The sequence below is a fragment of the Hippocampus zosterae genome, chromosome 9 (genome assembly GCF_025434085.1).
Source record: "Hippocampus zosterae strain Florida chromosome 9, ASM2543408v3, whole genome shotgun sequence".
NCBI classification, from domain to species: Eukaryota; Metazoa; Chordata; class Actinopteri; order Syngnathiformes; family Syngnathidae; genus Hippocampus; species Hippocampus zosterae.
The window spans coordinates 10,651,284-10,669,585 of NC_067459.1; the positions used below are offsets into that span (position 1 = coordinate 10,651,284).

At 42.6% G+C, this 18,302-nt stretch overlaps 1 protein-coding gene across 2 annotated transcripts in view; it reads left to right on the forward strand.

Moving 5' to 3' along the window:
* Positions 1-18,302, forward strand: part of tox2 (TOX high mobility group box family member 2) — a 112,179-nt gene that overhangs the window by 45,181 nt on the left and 48,696 nt on the right. For both annotated transcript variants that reach the window (XM_052075842.1, XM_052075843.1), the window contains exon 3: positions 2,318-2,377. In XM_052075842.1, coding sequence (XP_051931802.1) covers positions 2,318-2,377 — 60 coding nt within the window. The remainder of the gene's footprint in view (positions 1-2,317; positions 2,378-18,302) is intronic.

Consider the following 18,302-nt stretch of genomic DNA (forward strand, 5'->3'; position numbering starts at 1 on the left):
GGTGTAATTTTACTATACAACAGCTTTATTATCATAACACTTTACGTAATACTACTTTTCCTGTATATTTCCAAATCTATTATACTTTCGTTTTCTTATAATAGTGACTTTTTCAGAAAAGTCGAAACTTTTTTTTCCACTATTTTGGAAGAAAAAAAACAATCCTCTTTTTTATTTATTTTTTAGTTATTGTGTTACTTTTTCTTTAAAAAATCCTGATGGTTACTCATTGCTAACTTAATTCTTTAAAACAATACAACTTTATGCCAGGTATACTTGAATGTAATGTTCAACATTTTTCATAAAAATGGCAGATGCCAACTTTTTGAAGAAATTCTGGCATTTTTTTCTTGCACTATGACAAAAGAATTAATTTAATGTAACAAAACATTTTCTCAATTGAAGCTCGTTTTATGTACACAAACGTACTTGTAACTAACCATTTTCCTCATAGATTTCCAACTTCATCCTTGTGATATTTGTCTTTTTAATAGTATATTCTTGAATTACTATGCCATTATTTAAATATTTTCCCATGCAGTTAGAAACTGCAGCATTTTCCCACAAGACCCTCCGAACCTTTTCCAACTCTCCATCAAGCCGAAAAATGTGAGATCAAGCCTGAAACAATTTTTGCACTTTGCTATGTGGATGAGAAAAGGCCAGTGCTGCTGATTCACAGATCCCGATCAAACATAACCAAGCTTTTAGGTCTTACCGAGGAGACAGAGGTGTACCTCTGAGCTAAATGAAAAAAAAAATCCGGGAGTGGGTGAATGTTTAAGTGGGTGGGCTGCGGCAACGGAGCGGTTTATTTGGCTATTGCGCGATTAACGGCGAGGTCGCAGCCAGAGGCCTGCAGCATGAAAGACAGACGCGGCAACACAACGCAGACATTGGACCACATGTCCGTCCGTGTGTCTGTGTCACACTTTTTGGCAGCCGCAGCTTAGAAGGAAACAAAGCACACCGCCTGTGAAGGCCTGTAGGGGCCGAGATGAAATACAGCTGCTACTGTTATATCGCTGAACATGTTGGGTTTGACTTAACCATGAACACTTGCGGAAGCATTTCTGGAAAAAAATTAATGAACTAAAAAATCCTTGTCTTAAAGCTGTCGAGCTATGTTGATGCAAAAGGTGGTGCTGTAACTGACCAGTCGGTTTAGCGAATCAGATGCGTGAAGAAAACCACTTCTCAGGATTTATTTCCTTCAGTATTGCCATTTCATATGTGATTATTTTATTCAAGGACCTCTTCCCATGTGTTTTATAACAAATTATTCTCTATTACAATTGTCACGTTGCGACGTGGTGGTGGACCCCAAAAAGCAGGCAGGAGGGAGGAGCAGGGTGAGCTTGAAGAACTATATTTAATAAAGCAGAGAAAGCTGAATCCAAAACAAACAAAGTGCTAACAACCAAAACTAATCCAAAGTAGCAAAACAAAACCATGACTGTGGCAAAAAACTAACAGGAACAGAACCATGATAGAAACAAACATGACAGTTGCAAGCAAACAGCAACAATGACCCAACACTAAGTGTTTGGGCAGGGATTCCTTTTAAAGCCGCTAATTATCTAACGACCAACAAGTGTGCAGCTGCAGGGTAAAGCCAGACAGTGCCACCTGTTGGTCACAAACAGAAACATGACAACAATAAACAATTTCATTGTTCGGGTTGTTTTTGTGTGTGATCTTTTTCAGTCTCAAGAAAAATCCAAAGAATAAAATTATATTTTTTGTTGAACAAAATAATCACCAAAATGTAAGAATGGGCAGTCATTCTCTTCCTCTAGAAATGTTCTGTAAAAAATGTTTTTTTTATTTAATTTTTTTTGTGTGTTCTCAAATGTAACTTCAAATTCTCTGTTATGAAATGAACCTGAAGTGATAAAACACTGCTAGAGGAGTGAAACGCCATTTGACAGCTTATCATTCTGTTATGTCTTTGTCACTTTGTAAGTAGTGCACTCACACGGGCGCGTGCGAATGCGCGCACACACACACACAAACACACACACACACACACACACACACACACACACACACACACACACAGTTGGAAGCTTTAGGCACGCTGAGGGGAAAAGTGTGAGTTACACAAGCTTTGACAAGGCCTAATTACGCGTGTCTCTAATGAACTGTAATTACTGCCACGCACCAGAGCGCTGAGGTCCGTAAGCCAACGACTTGTAGTCATTAGGCTGCTGTGTCGCAACCGTTTCTCCGCCGACTGACTGGGGAGCTGTTTGCCGCTCCCCGTTGGGATGCCTCAGCATCCCGCTTGTCTAATTGTTTCCTCCTCTCTTTGCAGTTTGATGGTGACAACATGTACATGAATGAAAACAGCCATGAGTTCCTCCCGCCCGGCCAGGTGAGTTCCAGTGCGTCTTGTCGACATCTCGTCGTCGGGTATGACTTTGAGCACAGTGGCATGTGATGAGTGAAAGCTAGAAAGTTGAGGTGATACATCTCGACACAGAGACTCGGGTATTTGCATGTCAGGGGATCGCTACCTTTAGTCTGGGTTGTTAGTGGAAGTTACGGAGAGTCTTTCCGCGTCAGTATGTTTTTGCTGCAGCATTTTTTAAAAATAAATCAGCGCAAACAATACAATTAATTTTTTTTTCCCAAACCCGACCCGGGCTTCTTTTTTATATGGAAATAGATCGGATATGTATGGGATACATCTGCAATCTGAACCCTCATATTTACACATCCGACCTATACATCATCAAATTCCAATATATGTGCGCCACACGGGGTGGGGGAGTCCTTGAGAGGGAGACTCCTGACAATCGTTCGTGATCTTGTTTTGAGTAACAGTGCTGTCATTTTCTTTTGATTTAATTCTACTTGAAACATGAACATGAAGCGTAAAGTTGACATATGAGATGACAATTGTAATTCAGCCACGCAGACAGTTAATTTATTACATGTGACGCCATATTTACTCGACAATTCCATAAAATGAAGAGATCGAGGAGTGTTGCTTCATTTCTACAAAATATTTGCACCTCCCCGCGCCTCACTACTCTGGCGCTATGAAATGACGCCTGCACGTGGGAACATATTAACTTCCATAAACACTGTGCCACACGACATCATTTCTTGGTGCACCTCATGCGACAATGTGTTGCCTTCACATGAAAAGTCACATTCATTTTTGATGAATCGTTTTGGATGAAACAAAAAATCCGAATTGTGCATCACGTCTTGCAATGTGAACATACTGACTGGGTAAACTGTAGTAACAGTCATCTCGTTACCTCTGCATCCCGCATCCAAGACGCATAATTTTTCCCGCCAGATGCACAGTTCCAAATAATGTGCGTTTTTGGGACGCAAGGAAATTTCTCTTTAAAAAAAAAAACACGTTAAATCTTTTTTTCCAGCAACGATCACAGTTTGACAATGGCCACCATTGTTTTAATCTCGCGTGACGAGATTCCCGTTCTTGCAAAACGAGATTGGCTAGACTGGCCTTAACCTCGTGGAAAGCAGACGATTGCCAAGTTGTGTTGCGAACAAGTGTTGCGAAAGTTGATTGCGAAAATTATGAACTCAAAGACTGAAATAAGATGAACTCAAATGATGAAATAAGAACATATCTCTCAGCAAATCTTGTATTCCTGAATTATTCAAATTTTTGCAGCATTTGTTTATTTGAAATAACCCTATTAATAATGTATATTTTTGTTGTTTGTGTTATTATCATATACAATTGAATACGTAGACCATTCCAGAATACGAAATTTGGGACTTTCTAAATGCATAATGGAACTCGTACTTTTCTGATCAGCAAGTCCCTGGGACTTGCAGGGCTCAAACTGTAAAATTATCACTGCAGTAGTATTCGTTTTTTTTTTTGTTGTTTTTTTCGCAGAGGATAAAGAATATATACCTGTGAATGTTGTTATATTGTCTGCCCATATGTGTTGCTGTAAAAGGCTTCTGCTTTGGTCTTTGTGGGCTAAGTGGCGCCAGTGAGCACCATATTGGTGACTCCTGGTTAATAGTCTAGTAATATATGCCTCAGTCCTGCGACTAATCCTTTACAACTTTCTTTAGTTTGGTCAATGTATAGCCATGGCCACTATCCGAACAAACAGCATTTACGTTGTGTCACTTGTACTTAATCTTGCAAATTTTTTCTTTTCATTTGTTTTATTATTTTTATTTCCAGAACTTCAAACGGCAGTCATTTTAATGGACAAAAATAGAAAATACGACCGGCAACCGTGGAGCTAACTCTGACTTTCACATTCACTTCATTTGAATGGTTTAGTCATCATGAAGCACGGCTTCGCTTTTGAGTGATTCGGACCTTATTGCAATGGCAGTTAAAATGGAGGGAGGAGGGAGCGATGGAGGAGGGTTTATGTGCATGGCAACCCTGCCTGGCTAGAATCTGTGCAGCAGCACAGCTGGTCCCGAACAACTGGGTGAGCATATGGTTGTGTTTGGACAGGAAGATTTGTCGGAGTTTGGGAAATAAGCCCATCTGACATCCACGGGGGAGTTGGGAATTTGTCTCTGTCAATTGTAATTACCCGAACCGACTCACGGCCTACACTGGTTTTACATTTCTGTTGAATTTACCGTACTGCCTTTTTTCGGGTGATTAATTTCTTAATGCACTGCTTTATTAAAAGCGTGGCTCAGAGCCCGGAATGAGACAAGAGAGTTGATGGTGCGGCGTTATTTTTTGTTTTCTTTCCGTATGATTTATAGAGTCAATTTGGAGATCTCTGGTAATAAATAGACGAATGTCAGAGAGTGATTTTTAACGTTATCTGACACATTCCCCGGGCTGTCAAGGAACTCTTTAGATCCACAGCTTTTATTATCCATTTGGAATTCAGCTTCTTACAGCACTTGCCACTGAGTGATTACAAGATGTGCTGATGTGCACTCTGCGTTTTTGCCGTCTTACCGGCGAACAGATAAAAGCCTTGCAAATGTGGCGTACGTGATTGACAGGGGCAGAAAGGTGGGGGGTTCACCAAGCGAGTCAAATGGCGTGAAACCGACGACTTTGCTTTTCTGCGTGCTATTCTCTGTTTACTCTCAATGACCTCAAATTTAACACGCACCTTGCTCTGTTTGCCGTTTCTCCAAGTTTTAGCCTTCTCCTTCCAGCTGACAGCTCCAGTCAGAGAGGGCCCTCTGAGGGGCAAATTGCGAACAATCCCTGATGTGTAACCCATTTGCTAGTGCGCGTATTTGTTTGCCCATGTATGATGTCAAGTCAATTCAGGCTTCCATGCTATTTCGGCTAGTATGCTAGCTGATACCATTGATGAACCTCATCTGAAGGTGTTTTTTTTGTGTGTGCATGTGTGTGTATTGAAGATTAGAACTATTGATTACAGTTGTGCATGGAACATGGGTTCATAATTATGTACATCTAGATCAGGGGTGCCCAAACTTTTTGGATCGAAGATCTACTTTTCGATTAACTCACCTCCCGGGATCTACCCTTACCGGCGCGCGCATGCGCACGCGCACACACACACACACACACACACACACACACACACACACACACACACACACACACACACACGCACACACATGTGCGCACGCCATGATGAGAAACAGCCTGAAACGGAGGCATGCGACGCCCTTTTGCAGCCTGTTAACTATCGTAGCTCACACGTACCGTTTTAAAGTGCTTCCCTGGGCCCTCCTAGATTGCTATTCTTTGCTCGTGCCCTCGGTGAATTGTACAAGAATAGAGAATAATGACGATAAAAGATAGAGCGCAACAGCTCTGATCACAAGCTGCAATTGCAAACTGCTGACCGCTAACAACTTCTGGTGACGAAATTACACGCCACGTAAATGTAAGATTTATCTGCTTTCTTTTATTAAAAAAATAAATTAGTGAAAATGAGACTGATAAGATGATTAGGGTGCAGTGTATATTAACACAAAAAATATTTTACTAACATCTACAAAAACACAAAGGGTTGTTTTTTTTTTTCTCCACACTCCTCTGATCTACTTGGGACCTGTCTTAGATCTACCGGTAGATCAGGATCTACCTAATGGGCACCCCTGATCTAGATGCATATGTTTGACGCTTATTCTTTGCATGTGTTGTGACAAACCACAGTAAAAATACACCAGTCCAAACAGAATACCGGTATCTACCACCATCCTGTGGCATCTGTAAGTCATTTAAAAACTTTTTTTGGATTTGGCGATTTTTGCTATCCCCATTATAGGGTTTGTTCCCTATCCCCCACACTTTGCGAAAGAGTGTATCAAAGATTCTTTTGCCAAAATACCCCAGGGATCAAGAAGTACAGTGCACTTTTCACCCACTTCTTCTAAATGAGAATGTTTTGAGACTCACACTGCTCACAGCTTTTGTTACATAACATGGGGCAAAGCTACTTGATCCTTGAGTCTGAAGTGCCCACGAGCCACCAAAAGGAAAATAAGTGTTGAGTGTATTTTCACTGTGGCTGCACTTAATCATCTAACCACCAGCTACCACTTGTCAATTAGTATGTGCAATGATTACTTTCAAAGTTTAAAAGAGTTCTCCGTCTCTGTAGACTGTCTGTGACATTCTTTTGTCCCAATACCACAGGGATCAAGATTTAGAGCAACTTGTCTGACCCTCTTTTTGTTAAGCCACTGCTGAACCAAACAATCAAGTATGCGGCGCTTAACTGTATCTGAAGACTGCTTAGCTTTTGGCTTTGAAATGTTATCCTAGCTTCAGACGAAACACAAAATATCGCATCACCATGCGCGTCTCATGTGCTTTTGTTTGGGGAGGAGCTACACAAGTATTGCTACAAGCAGAAAAGAGGAGGGACTTCTACTTCCCCTCCGGCAGGAAAAAAAAAAAGTTCGAACATCGCTGGTCAAGCTGGTGGTAGTGCGACATTGGCCGATAAATGCTGTCTTGATTCACAGTTCAACAGCTGTAAACCAGTCAATGCGCTCACCAGGTATGCCAGCATCCTCACTCCCCATTCTCTAAGCCTGCTCACATTTGGCTCGGTTCTGGCCACTATCGGAAGCTGATGGTGTTCTATAGCTCTTGGTGTCCACAGACCCAATGATAATATGGTCCCACGTTGTTTATTTCACCATGCTGTGTGTGTGTGTGTGTGCTGAGTATGAGTTCTGTTTTTGCAGTAGCTCCGTGTTTAAAATTGTTGCTGTTCACCCAGCTTGGCAACCAAATCATGGGTGGGAAAACGCGATGCAGGGGAAGTATGATGTAGATGAGCTGCAGTGTTATGTTACACAATGGCAACATTCAGAATGACTTTCTGACACAAACATTTTTGGAAATAGGCAACTCCCAAAAGATTGACTTTACAGTGCAATTTCACACTCAATGTGTGGGAGGGCACACCAGAGATCTAACTATTTGTTACCAGCTATTAAAAGAAAAACAATTTTCCATAGTATGCCCCCTTTAGCTTTTTATTGCCTGTTCTCATTTTCTTCTTAGCTCAATTGCAAACATATTATTTTTTAAATGCATGTACGTGTTTGTAAAACCATGTCCATGCTATGAAAGTTAGCATTCTGAGAAACGAGACAAGCGTTGGGGATATTTCTATAAATTCATTTAATTCCTGCGAAAAACACAGCAACTGTATTCTTAAAAAAAAAAAAAAAAAGCAACAACAACAAAAAACAAAATCGTAGCGCCTCAAGCTCGCTCTTCTGTATTCACTGCTTTCTTTTCTTCTAGTTCTTTGACTCTCCCTCATTTGCTCCTTTTTCTCACTAGTTCCTCTCTTTCTCCATCACACCTCATTGCATTGAAATGCATTTGGGTCAGCAGCTCGGTGTGCACACTATGTAGAAAGTGTGAATGTGAATACGCGCTTTCGCACAGGATGTTCAAAGCTGTACCCCACTGCGCGAATCTGGCCACGCCCTTCTTTTGTTGTTCACTGGTTTCATCTATTTACAATTTACTGTACTTTGAATGGATGTGTGGGCAGAATTTATTTATTTATTTGATGTGGCAGATCGGTGACGTTCAGATGCTCAGCTGATCAGCCAGCTCTGAAGCAGCATTAGAACAATCTTGATTATTTGTGGTTAGGTGTGTTGCTCCTGTGAAAGCTGGAAAACAGGCAGGACAACGGCCCCTGAGGACCGCCTTTGGACACCCCTGATTTAGAGTGTCCCATTAACCTGCCACGCATGTTTTTGGAATGTGGGAGGAAACCGGAGTACCCAGAGAAATCCCACGCGGGCCCGGGGAGAACACGCAAATTCAAAACAGGGTGGCCGAAGCCAGAATCGAACTCTGCACATCTGCACTGTGAGGTCGACGTGCTGACCATTGGACCGCCGGGCATCCCATTTATCTTCATATAGTTATTTATTTCTACAATAAGCCACATATCAGCTGGAGTTTAAGGCATCTTACTCTCAAACCTAACGAGGACAAGCGCCATTAAAAAAAAGGGTCTATGGAGTATACCTGTAGCTTGTTGGTCAGTCACACAACTGAAATCCAATCCACCTAACCCTCGCCTATGGAAGGACAGGCATTGGGTTATTCTGTGTATTCTGCGTAGGGGATTTACTCAAGTTCATTCCCTCTCTTGGGCACAAAGTGACACAGATTTATGGATCCCATCCGTTGTCTTCCTCTGTGACGACTCATTGTGTCCAGACAAGCAGAAAAATAGCATCGCCCAACCGCTCAAAAGAGTATATTGTATATAAAAACTTCATCGTTGACGGTTTAATCTGCGCAATGAATTTGGAGTGCCTTTTTTTTCTTCCCCCTCCTTGCGAGACCTTCAACTGAAGTGGGATTTCACTGGCTGATTGTGAGCAGAACAGCAGGAGCATTCAATGGTTGCATTCTTCTGGCACGGTGGGCGAACTGGAAAAGAAACTTCATCTGCACTTTACCTTGACGATTGTTTGCTTTGATGTCTTCCTCCCTGACTTATGAATCTGTTTAACAAGACCGCCGTTTGAGAGGAATATGTCATCATGGGTGCGATGAGGGAGGGTGGAAATGAGCAAATGGAAGGGAGGAGGCTGAGTGAGTCGGATGAACTGCACGGGGGAATAATTCTGCTAATGGAGTGACTGTTTGGATATTCAGCTGAAGTAGGAATCGGAGATTATGATCGTGCAATTAGGGTAACAAGGTTTTATTGATTGGCTGCCGCTGTAGCATCTCTTCAGACCCCCCCCCCCCAAAAAAAAAATTACTGCATGTGGATTTAGCATGCACTACATGTGGCATGTTTAGTACGGCCAGCCAGCCACATGAATTCGGAGTTACCATCCGTCTCGCGGCATCAAAGCTGGAACATTATGGATTGCCGAGTTGAAAGGACCCATTTGCATATTTCTTTCACTTTTAAGTTAATGTGTTGCCCTCCAAGTATAACACAGGTACAAAAAAGAAACATCTGGTTGTGTATGATTACATTTATTTTTTAGTGGCTCGTTTGCGCTGGTTTGTCTTTAATTACTGCCACAGTAAGCAGATGTGGCAACTCACAGTGATGCTTTCATGTATATTAAAAGACCCGGAAAGAAATCATTTTGATCCTATGCAATTTATTGCACCCTTTTAGTCACAGCGTACAGTGGATGACCGGGGGCCAACTTCGAATAACAAATTTCCACCAATAACTGACTGACACTCCATTAATACACTGCAAATGATGATCCTGAAACACTTGAATGCTGTTTCTCTCCAAAAACTTCTTCAAACACACATTCAAAAGTACCGTACAGTAAACAGCTCACAGCTAACCTCCGCAATGTACAGTACATGTTTACGGCTGACTAAGATCGTTATTTGTCTCAACCAAAGAGGCACTACAATAAAATGAATGTCATACACACTGTAGATAATATATTGACATGAAGATAAAAAGTAATTACACGACAGAAAATTGCAAATTAGCCGAAATCGATTCTCAAATTTCGAACCGTGAATATGCTGGTGTCCACTGTACTTAAAGGAGACAGATTTTGGAACATTGACTTTTTCATTGTTTGTATACAAATAATGTAGGATTGTGTCTGTCCACCCATCCGATGTGAAATTAAAAAGACATCTTTTCCGTTACTCAGCCCGTTCAATCGAAATAGGATTGATGGCATAAACTATTGATGGCGAGGAGAAAAACTCATCAGAACATGTGTCACCACAATGTGAGGTGTTCTGCACCAGAGGTTTAATAATTAAGCGTGATTTAATAGGCGGCAGCGTGGTGGGCAAGTGGCGAACATGCCTGCCTTACATTGAACAGGTCCTGTTTTGAAGTTTCAGCTCAGGACCTCCTGTGGGGCTTTGCATTCTGAAAAGTGTTCATATTAGGTCTATCTATTATGTCGATCTAACACACGGGTGTCAAAGTCGAGGCCCGGGGGCCAGATCTGGCCCCCCACATCATTTTATGTGGCCCGTGAAATCAAATCAAGCATGTCAAGTTCCATGATGCTTGGTAAAGTCTGAACCACAATTTCAAATTGTCAGATGTAATCCACAATAACAATCATTATTCTTGCTTTCTGATTTTAAAACTAGTTATTCATTAATTTGTTGTGCGCTGTGTCTGTGATATGTGGAGAGGATTAAACATTGATATGGTTTCCCCAAATTCATAACGGCCCTCCAAGGGAAACCATCACTAAAGTGTGGCCCGTGACAAAAATGAGTTTGACACCCCTGATCTAACATGTCGAACATTGCCTTGCGATTTGAGTACGGTCTCTGCTCACACAGTGGCCAAGAGGATGCAAGTCCCTACACAGACACATTAAGGTCGCCATTAGTTTCATCTCATCACCAGGGTTGCTGAGTGGAGGGTTAGAGAAGAGGTCCTTACACAAATATACATCCATGTATGGTGCCATGCAGGACCAGTGTATTTATATATATATATTTAAGAGAGCTTTTACATGGACATGATGCATTGAAAGCTGGCTTGTAGATGACTGCACCAAGGCCGTGGAGAGAAAGCAAAAAATGAGAGTGAGAGAGAGAAAGAGAGAGCGCTTTCCATCTCTCTGCTGCCGCCACAAATATGCCTGCGCATCTTTTTGCTTTGTCTCCCTGTCCCTGCATTGTCAGCACGCGGGCTATAGAAATATTTTGGCAGGCTGCTGGTTGTTTTCATTTTCACAAAAGATGTATTTGAAGGGGGGGGGGGGTGGATGCAGAGGAAAGGCAAAGGGGGAGGGGAGGTGCGGTTGGTGGGTAACGCTGTGGAGAGACCGCGTTAAGTCAGGCGCACGTTTGAGCAAAAGCGGGATAGAAAGGGGACACAATTGGTTGTGGGGAGGAGGAAAAATGAAAACCAGTGGATGGGGAGGTAAAAGATCAATGTGCAGATGAGGTGAGTCAGGTGAAGGGAGGAATTGGGGTGAGGAATCAATGAAAAAGAGATGGGGGCAAGCACACCAGACCCCCGCCCTTCCAATCTAAACAGCAGGAGGAAGCTGTAAATCAACCTAATGTGGCAGAGCTGTAATTCAGAACAGCAGGGCCCGGACGCTGGCGCAGGGCGCCGAATGGCGGGAGTTTACAAAACGCAAATGCTTTAATCAGCGCACCGATCCAAAGATACCAGCACCCACCCCCACCCCCACCCCCTGCCCCAATCACTTCACTTCCTGTCAGTCACACACGGCTGAAGCTGGACCAATCGCAGCACATGGACATATCCAGACGTCCACAGGTTTTTGTTTTTTGGGGGGATTCTGGGCGGCTGCCAACAGGAGTATTACTCATCCCGACTGGAAAGGTTGGAATGGGACTTTAATTCAGAACATGGAGGCACAAATGTGATAGATTTGTTAAAGGTTGGACATAAAAGAGTTCAGGGATCATGTTCGACAATGGCTCATCAGAAACATATGGTGGGAAGATGAGACACACGCGGGGGAGGGGAGACCTGAATCAACATTGCGAGGGCAAAAAAGCAGCAAAATAAATTGTGGCATATCTTCTAAATCAGAAATTGCTGGGAAATTCTAAAGGTGAAAACACATTGAATTGATTTTACAAGTAAGGAAAGGAAACCCTAAAGACTGAAGAATATGAAGCTGTGTTGAACTGGGAGTATCATTTGAAATGTGCAATAATGTCATGTACCTCGCTGGTTTGCAAATTCACATATATCTGATTTGTTTTGTAGCATCGAACAAGTGTTTGCTGGGGAAAAAATGCTCTGAAGCTCTTGTTTTGTAAGATGAGCTGATGTTGGTGTATTGGGCTAAGTAACTGACCCCCCCACCCCCAAATAAATGACCAACATTCATAGTTTTCTAATCCGCTTTATCTTCACAAGGGTCGCGGGGTGTTCTGGAGCCTATCCCAGCAATCTTTGGGCAGTAGGCAGGGTACACCCTGAACCGGTTGCCAGCCAATCGCAGGGCACACAGAGACGAACAACCATCCATGCTTACACCTAGGGACAATTTAGAGTGTTCAATCAGCCTGCCATGCATGTTGTTGGAATGTGAGAGGAAACCGGAGTACCCGGAGGAAACCCACGAGGTCCGGTGGAAACATACAAAATCCACACAGAAAGACTGGAGGCGGAATCGAACCCAGTACCTCTGCATTGGGAGGTTGATGCGCTGACCACTGGGCCACAGGGCCGCCCTCCAATTAAGAGAAAAGTCAATTACAGTACTTAGTTTCCCACTGATGGCAGCCATGTCTGAATTGTCACCACAAAGGAAGGATTTCTTTTTTTTTTTTTTTTTTATCAATTATTGAAACGTAAATTAAGGCTGCTGTTCTGACTCCCTTGGAACTGATATACCTACCTGTAATATCTTCTTTTGGCCTGACACTTCACAAATTTAAACTACCGCAATTGAAAAGTTTGTAAGCTAAAATGATCATTTGTGCTATTATCTTTGTTTTCTCAATTGCTCAATTGCTCAATTACCTACCAATTTACAGGTAATGATTTATTCACGATGAGAATTTTTGAGCTTTTGAATTTGCACGTACTGCATTTCATTCGGAAACAGTCAATACCAATGTCAGTATTGCTTATACTTTACCGGGTAAAAGACTCATTTAGATTTAAAACCTCTTTTTCCAAGTGTGACCCGACCAAGACAACAACGCAAAATCGAACCTGCTACACCAAAACACACTCAACTTTGTTAAAATATACATCACAAAATCCAGTTGTAGTTGTTTCACTGTATTTTGTATTTTTAATATATGTACATTGTAAGTTCTGATGCACATCGCTCAGGTACACTGGGCTAAAATTTTTAATCCTTTTTGCCCAGTTCACTTCTGTCTCTGCTGCATTTGTATGATGTCGTGAGAACGCGGACCATATCAGCTGATAATTCTGCACTTGTGAACACAAATATTTAGGCGGAAGTCCAAGAATAGATTTATAAATAAAAATCAGCCAGTGAAAAAGTTGCCGGACATACGACGAGGGTTCACTGTAGCGAGAAGCGCATCTTTACATCTTCAGTGACGGGGATCATTTGTGTGCATGCCTGCCAAAACACGCAAACAGGGAAGTTCATTGACACCGCCGGCGAGCCGTCCCCTCCGCTCGCCGCCAGCCTCGCGGCCAACAATGACAACCAAGAACACAAGGGCACAGATGTTAGCATCCTGCTGGCACCAGCTCTGCCAGACTCTGATACACAGCTTCATGGACTCTCTGCCACGAAAGGGTGAGGGAGTAGGGGGCACTTAGTGACACCAACAAGCCAGCCAAATACTGCAAGTTAAACATATTCTAGAAGAGGGGGAAATTTTTTCAGGCATTTGTATGAAATGAGCATGTGCATAGAAGCCTTTCAAAGGCTATTACGTTCACAGGAACGGGCCGCGAATTTAACACCCCTCCGTTTGTTTAAAGCGCAGTTATTTGTGGGTGACAGGATCCTAACAATTCTCACGAATAATGCCGATTTGTCTGCGTGACTGCACTATCAGCGCTCCCTTTGTTACTCTCCACATTGTTCCAGTCACTCAGTCTACACATAGCAGGCCTTTTTTTTGGTACTTTTTTTTTCTTGTATTCTCCATTTACCTTTTCTTGCAACAATAATATGTTTTATCATGCACACACAGTAGCGCCATTGTGCGCATGCTAATAGCCAGTTAGGAGGTGGGAGGAAGTAAAGCACATCACTGAATTCGCTTTAAAAGTGAGTCGCTGTGATTTTTATTATTTTATTTGGATTGCATGTTTAAGCGCCTGCTGTGTGAAGCAGATAGTCGCCAATAAGTTAAAGAAATGGAAGAGGAATAAAAGGGAAAGGGGGAATACAATTGTATGTCTGCCAATGTAATCCTAAATGCGCCATGTCAGGCAGCGACTGTGATTATGCTCCTCATTTAAAACATCCACTTCCTTCCTCTGCCTGGCCGCTAAAAACACACAGAAGCCTCAACATAACTGTCACTCTGCACGACAGAGACGGCTTGTGGTTTGTTTTCATCACAGTTCAGTTTAAAATTGGAAAATTTTCCCATCTTTGGGCCAAATTTCCGATTTTTCACCCTTTCCGATCAAATTCATCAAAGGTCTTATCCTGAGCGATTATCCTGTCATACCGGTTATGTTAATAAAGGATTTTTCATCCCTTATCTGTCAGAAAAAAAGGTCAAAGGCCTTAATTATAATGAATCTCTAAAAGATTATCCGACATGATTATCCTGTGGTGTGTTGTGTGTCAGGAGGGATTTTTTTCGTCTAGGAAGGGGCCGGAAACGGTTGGGCTGAAAGGTATAACGCGGGGAACGCTGATAATTGGTCCGACTTGGAGCATTCTTCCGGTTAAAGTCAGCAAAGGCCCGATGATCAAATGTCTCTTGTCGTTGTGCTATGAGTTATGTCAAGAGAAATTTTCCATTCCTGATCTGCTTAGAAAATGAACAACCACCTCAAATAGCAACTCTGGTCAATATTTATGATGAAAAGTTCTTGTGTGTGGTGAGAACTGAGGGCTGACAGAGCCTGTCATTGTGGCATGAAACAAAAAAAAAATGCCACTTATGCGAGGTACAGATCGGTGTGGGGTGTGTCAAGAGTTTTTTTGGCCCGCTCCACCCCCGCTTGGAAGACAGTCTGGACTGACAAATGTTAATGTTAAACTTGTTATAAAATTCCAATGGTAAATTCAGTTGTATATCGTGAAGCCCAATTTAGAGCATTCTCCCCTCTATCTGATCAAAGTAAGTAAAGACCTGATCATTGGCTCTGTCCTGAAATTATTCTGAGCGATTCGCCTGTGGTCTGCAGTATAATAAGAGTGCCCCCTCCCCCCCGCCTCTCTTCTCCACCGCCCCAGTATTCTCAGGAGTCACCTGGGCTAGCAATTGTAAACTGTTACTTATGTACCCTAACATAGCATTGTTGACACTTGGGAGCAGTGGGTTATATAATCCTGAGTACGAGCTCAGCAGCGGTTGTGTTAGGTTTCAGATGTTATCTCTGTATCTCTAGTCCAGACAGGGGAATCGAACCCGTGTATTCATAAGGACAGTGTTGCCTTCTGCCATGATTCATTTCAACCTATTATCAATTTTATTCTGAATGTAGGTCACCGACCTACCTGTTCTCTAATCTGACTTGTGTTCGGTGGTTCCCACCTAGTGACCGTGTGAATCTGTCTTTACATGTGCCCTGTGATTGACTTGCGACCAGTCCAGTTGTTTGCCTTTTACCCAAAGTTAGCTGGCACAGGCTCCAGCTCCTCACAACTCTGAATGCACGTTCGGGATAAGTTTGGCCCATATTGTTAGCACTACGGCATGGTCCCGATACCCGGGTATAGAGGGGTGTACTGATATGTAGAATGAATGGATGGATATTATCAATGTCTCTGTTCATGCTACTCACAAATCAAAGAGAGAGGAAGCGACGATGACGGGATGCTAAAGCAGTAGAAGTACATGAGAGGTTGTGTTTATTATTTGATATGGCCTCTCTCGTAACCTCGGCACATGTTGGGCACTCGCCCCGATTTGGCTTCAGCTCGGCTGCGTGCCACTTAAAATTAGTTGCCGGCAAAGCGAGGGATGGCCCGCCCTCATCTTTTCGCAACATGCATTAGTACGCCACTCAGACCCTCGTACCGCCTGAGGTTAAACACAAATTATATCATTTCTGTCATCCAATCAAATCACGCCAACCCCTCCTGACTCGCCAGACGCATAATGAAATATGACATGGCGCAAACGCAGCTGACGCAAATCGGCCCTGACGCGCCATCAGAAGGCGGTGACCCCAAGGACCTGTCTGACAAGTTAATCGAGTGGTGAGAACAGGATATATCGCCCAGAAGATGGAAAGGAGACATAAGAGACAGAAAGCATTGGTGGTGGAGGATATGTGAAATCAGAGTGGCTTTTTTTTTTTTTTTGGTCACAGGGATCATAAGCGTGCTATACAAATCCAACAATCAGATATTTGGAGACTTAAATCGCAAGTTAGCAAAGGCCCTATTGTCAAGTATCTCTAAAACATTATCTTGAGTGATTTCCCTTAACCGACAAGACTGCTTATCTGAAATGTTAAACCTGTTCAATATTTACCATTGCCAATCCTTTCTGGTGTGGTCAACACTGAGTTTGGCTGAGCCACCGCCTTTGTGATTAACCAAACATTCTCCAATTAAGATGACACACACATAAAAGAAATGGGGCCAAATTTGAGTGTATTTGCTTCCTTCTGATCAAAGTCAGCAAACATTAGATTATCACGTCGCTAAGAGATTATCCTGAGTGATTATCGTGTGGTGTGTGGTGTGCGTAGAGGGATTTTTCCTTCTCTATCTGTTTATAAACTGGTCGGTTTCACAATCCGAAATGTTCATCCTTTAATATCTGAGAATGTGGGAGATGTGGGACACAAGAAAGCAGTTGTCACTTGACTATGAGAATTTTAGGCAAAGGATACATTTAACTCATTCCGTACCAGCCAATTCAAGTCTGAAAAGACGTTTACAAACGTCTTTGGGAGTGGATGAGTGTTAAATGTGATATATAAGTGGAGTTTGTGTGTTCAAAATTTGCAATTTGAACCTCATTAAAACACAACGAATAGCAAAATTGAACATCACAGATTTTTAAATGTTTCTAAACATAAACATGAGGACTGTCCTGAAATGTTAAAGTTGCTGCTACACGCTTACGTCACCTCCACAAGAGATGTCGGCGGTCGAGACAAGTTCGGTGCTGCTTACGCCACAACCAGCTAATGTGGCTAAACACGTATACTGTGATAAACAATGGGAATTTATGACATAAAACTCAAAAGAAAAAAGCAAACCTGTTGTTCATTCGTTACATTGTCATATTCTTATTTTTGAATAAAACCCTTGCTTCAGGTCACTGGGAATAACCTACCCCCCACCCCAAAAAACAAAAAGGCTCCACAAAATTAGAAAGTTGCTCCTGAAATAAAGACACTGCATCGTAAGATCACGAGCCTTGATTTAATATTGCCTAGCTAACTCTCGTTCTTAACAGTAAGCAAAAGGGGCAACGTGTGGGCATCTGGATACTTGGATTGTTCCCTTTAATTATTGCATCATGATTGCCTTCACATGCTCCCTCTAATGAAACCACTCTAGCCACGCGGCTGCATCATGTCTTCACAAGGCCCTGTGGTCAGCGTTGGACAGAAAGCACTATTAGAGTGGAGATCAGGCACCAGAAAAGCCAGGAAGGTATAGAGTAGCTGTAAGCGGACGCCTGGCGCTCGTCACCCTTTGCTATACTGCTGCCAGGACAGCTTTTGTAGTCCCTTTGACATGATCGCGTGGCAGAAGATCAGCTCTGGCTTTAATTAAGCCCGACTTGACAGCATACAGAGATGGATGGTGTTGTAGACTGGGCCTCTCGGTGTTCCATGTAAAGTGGGACTCTAGGAACACTATAAACAAGACCATTTGTAAATAAAGGGGAAAATAGACGGGATAAAGAGTGCCCGACTTTGTCCGGTTGCCTCTTTGGAAGCTGGTAGCGTAGCATCAGAGCTAATGGAAGCGTGAGTGGGGTTTGAAGTATAATTCAGCAGTGTGGCGCAGCCTTTCAATAGGCAGAAAAGTGCACACGAGTGTGAAGGCAGATCTGCCTCTTTACCAAGCGAAGTAATGAAGGGTACTTTATTGTGTTAATTGGAAGGTGAAGAGCAAAACCTGTTGTGTGCATGGAACCCAAACCTGAAGACAGAGCTTGTGTCATCACCTCGGTCAATGGAATCGGCTGGAAAAGAACCTTCAACTGTGAACACACATGGCAACAATTGGGACAATTTTTATCCTGTCAT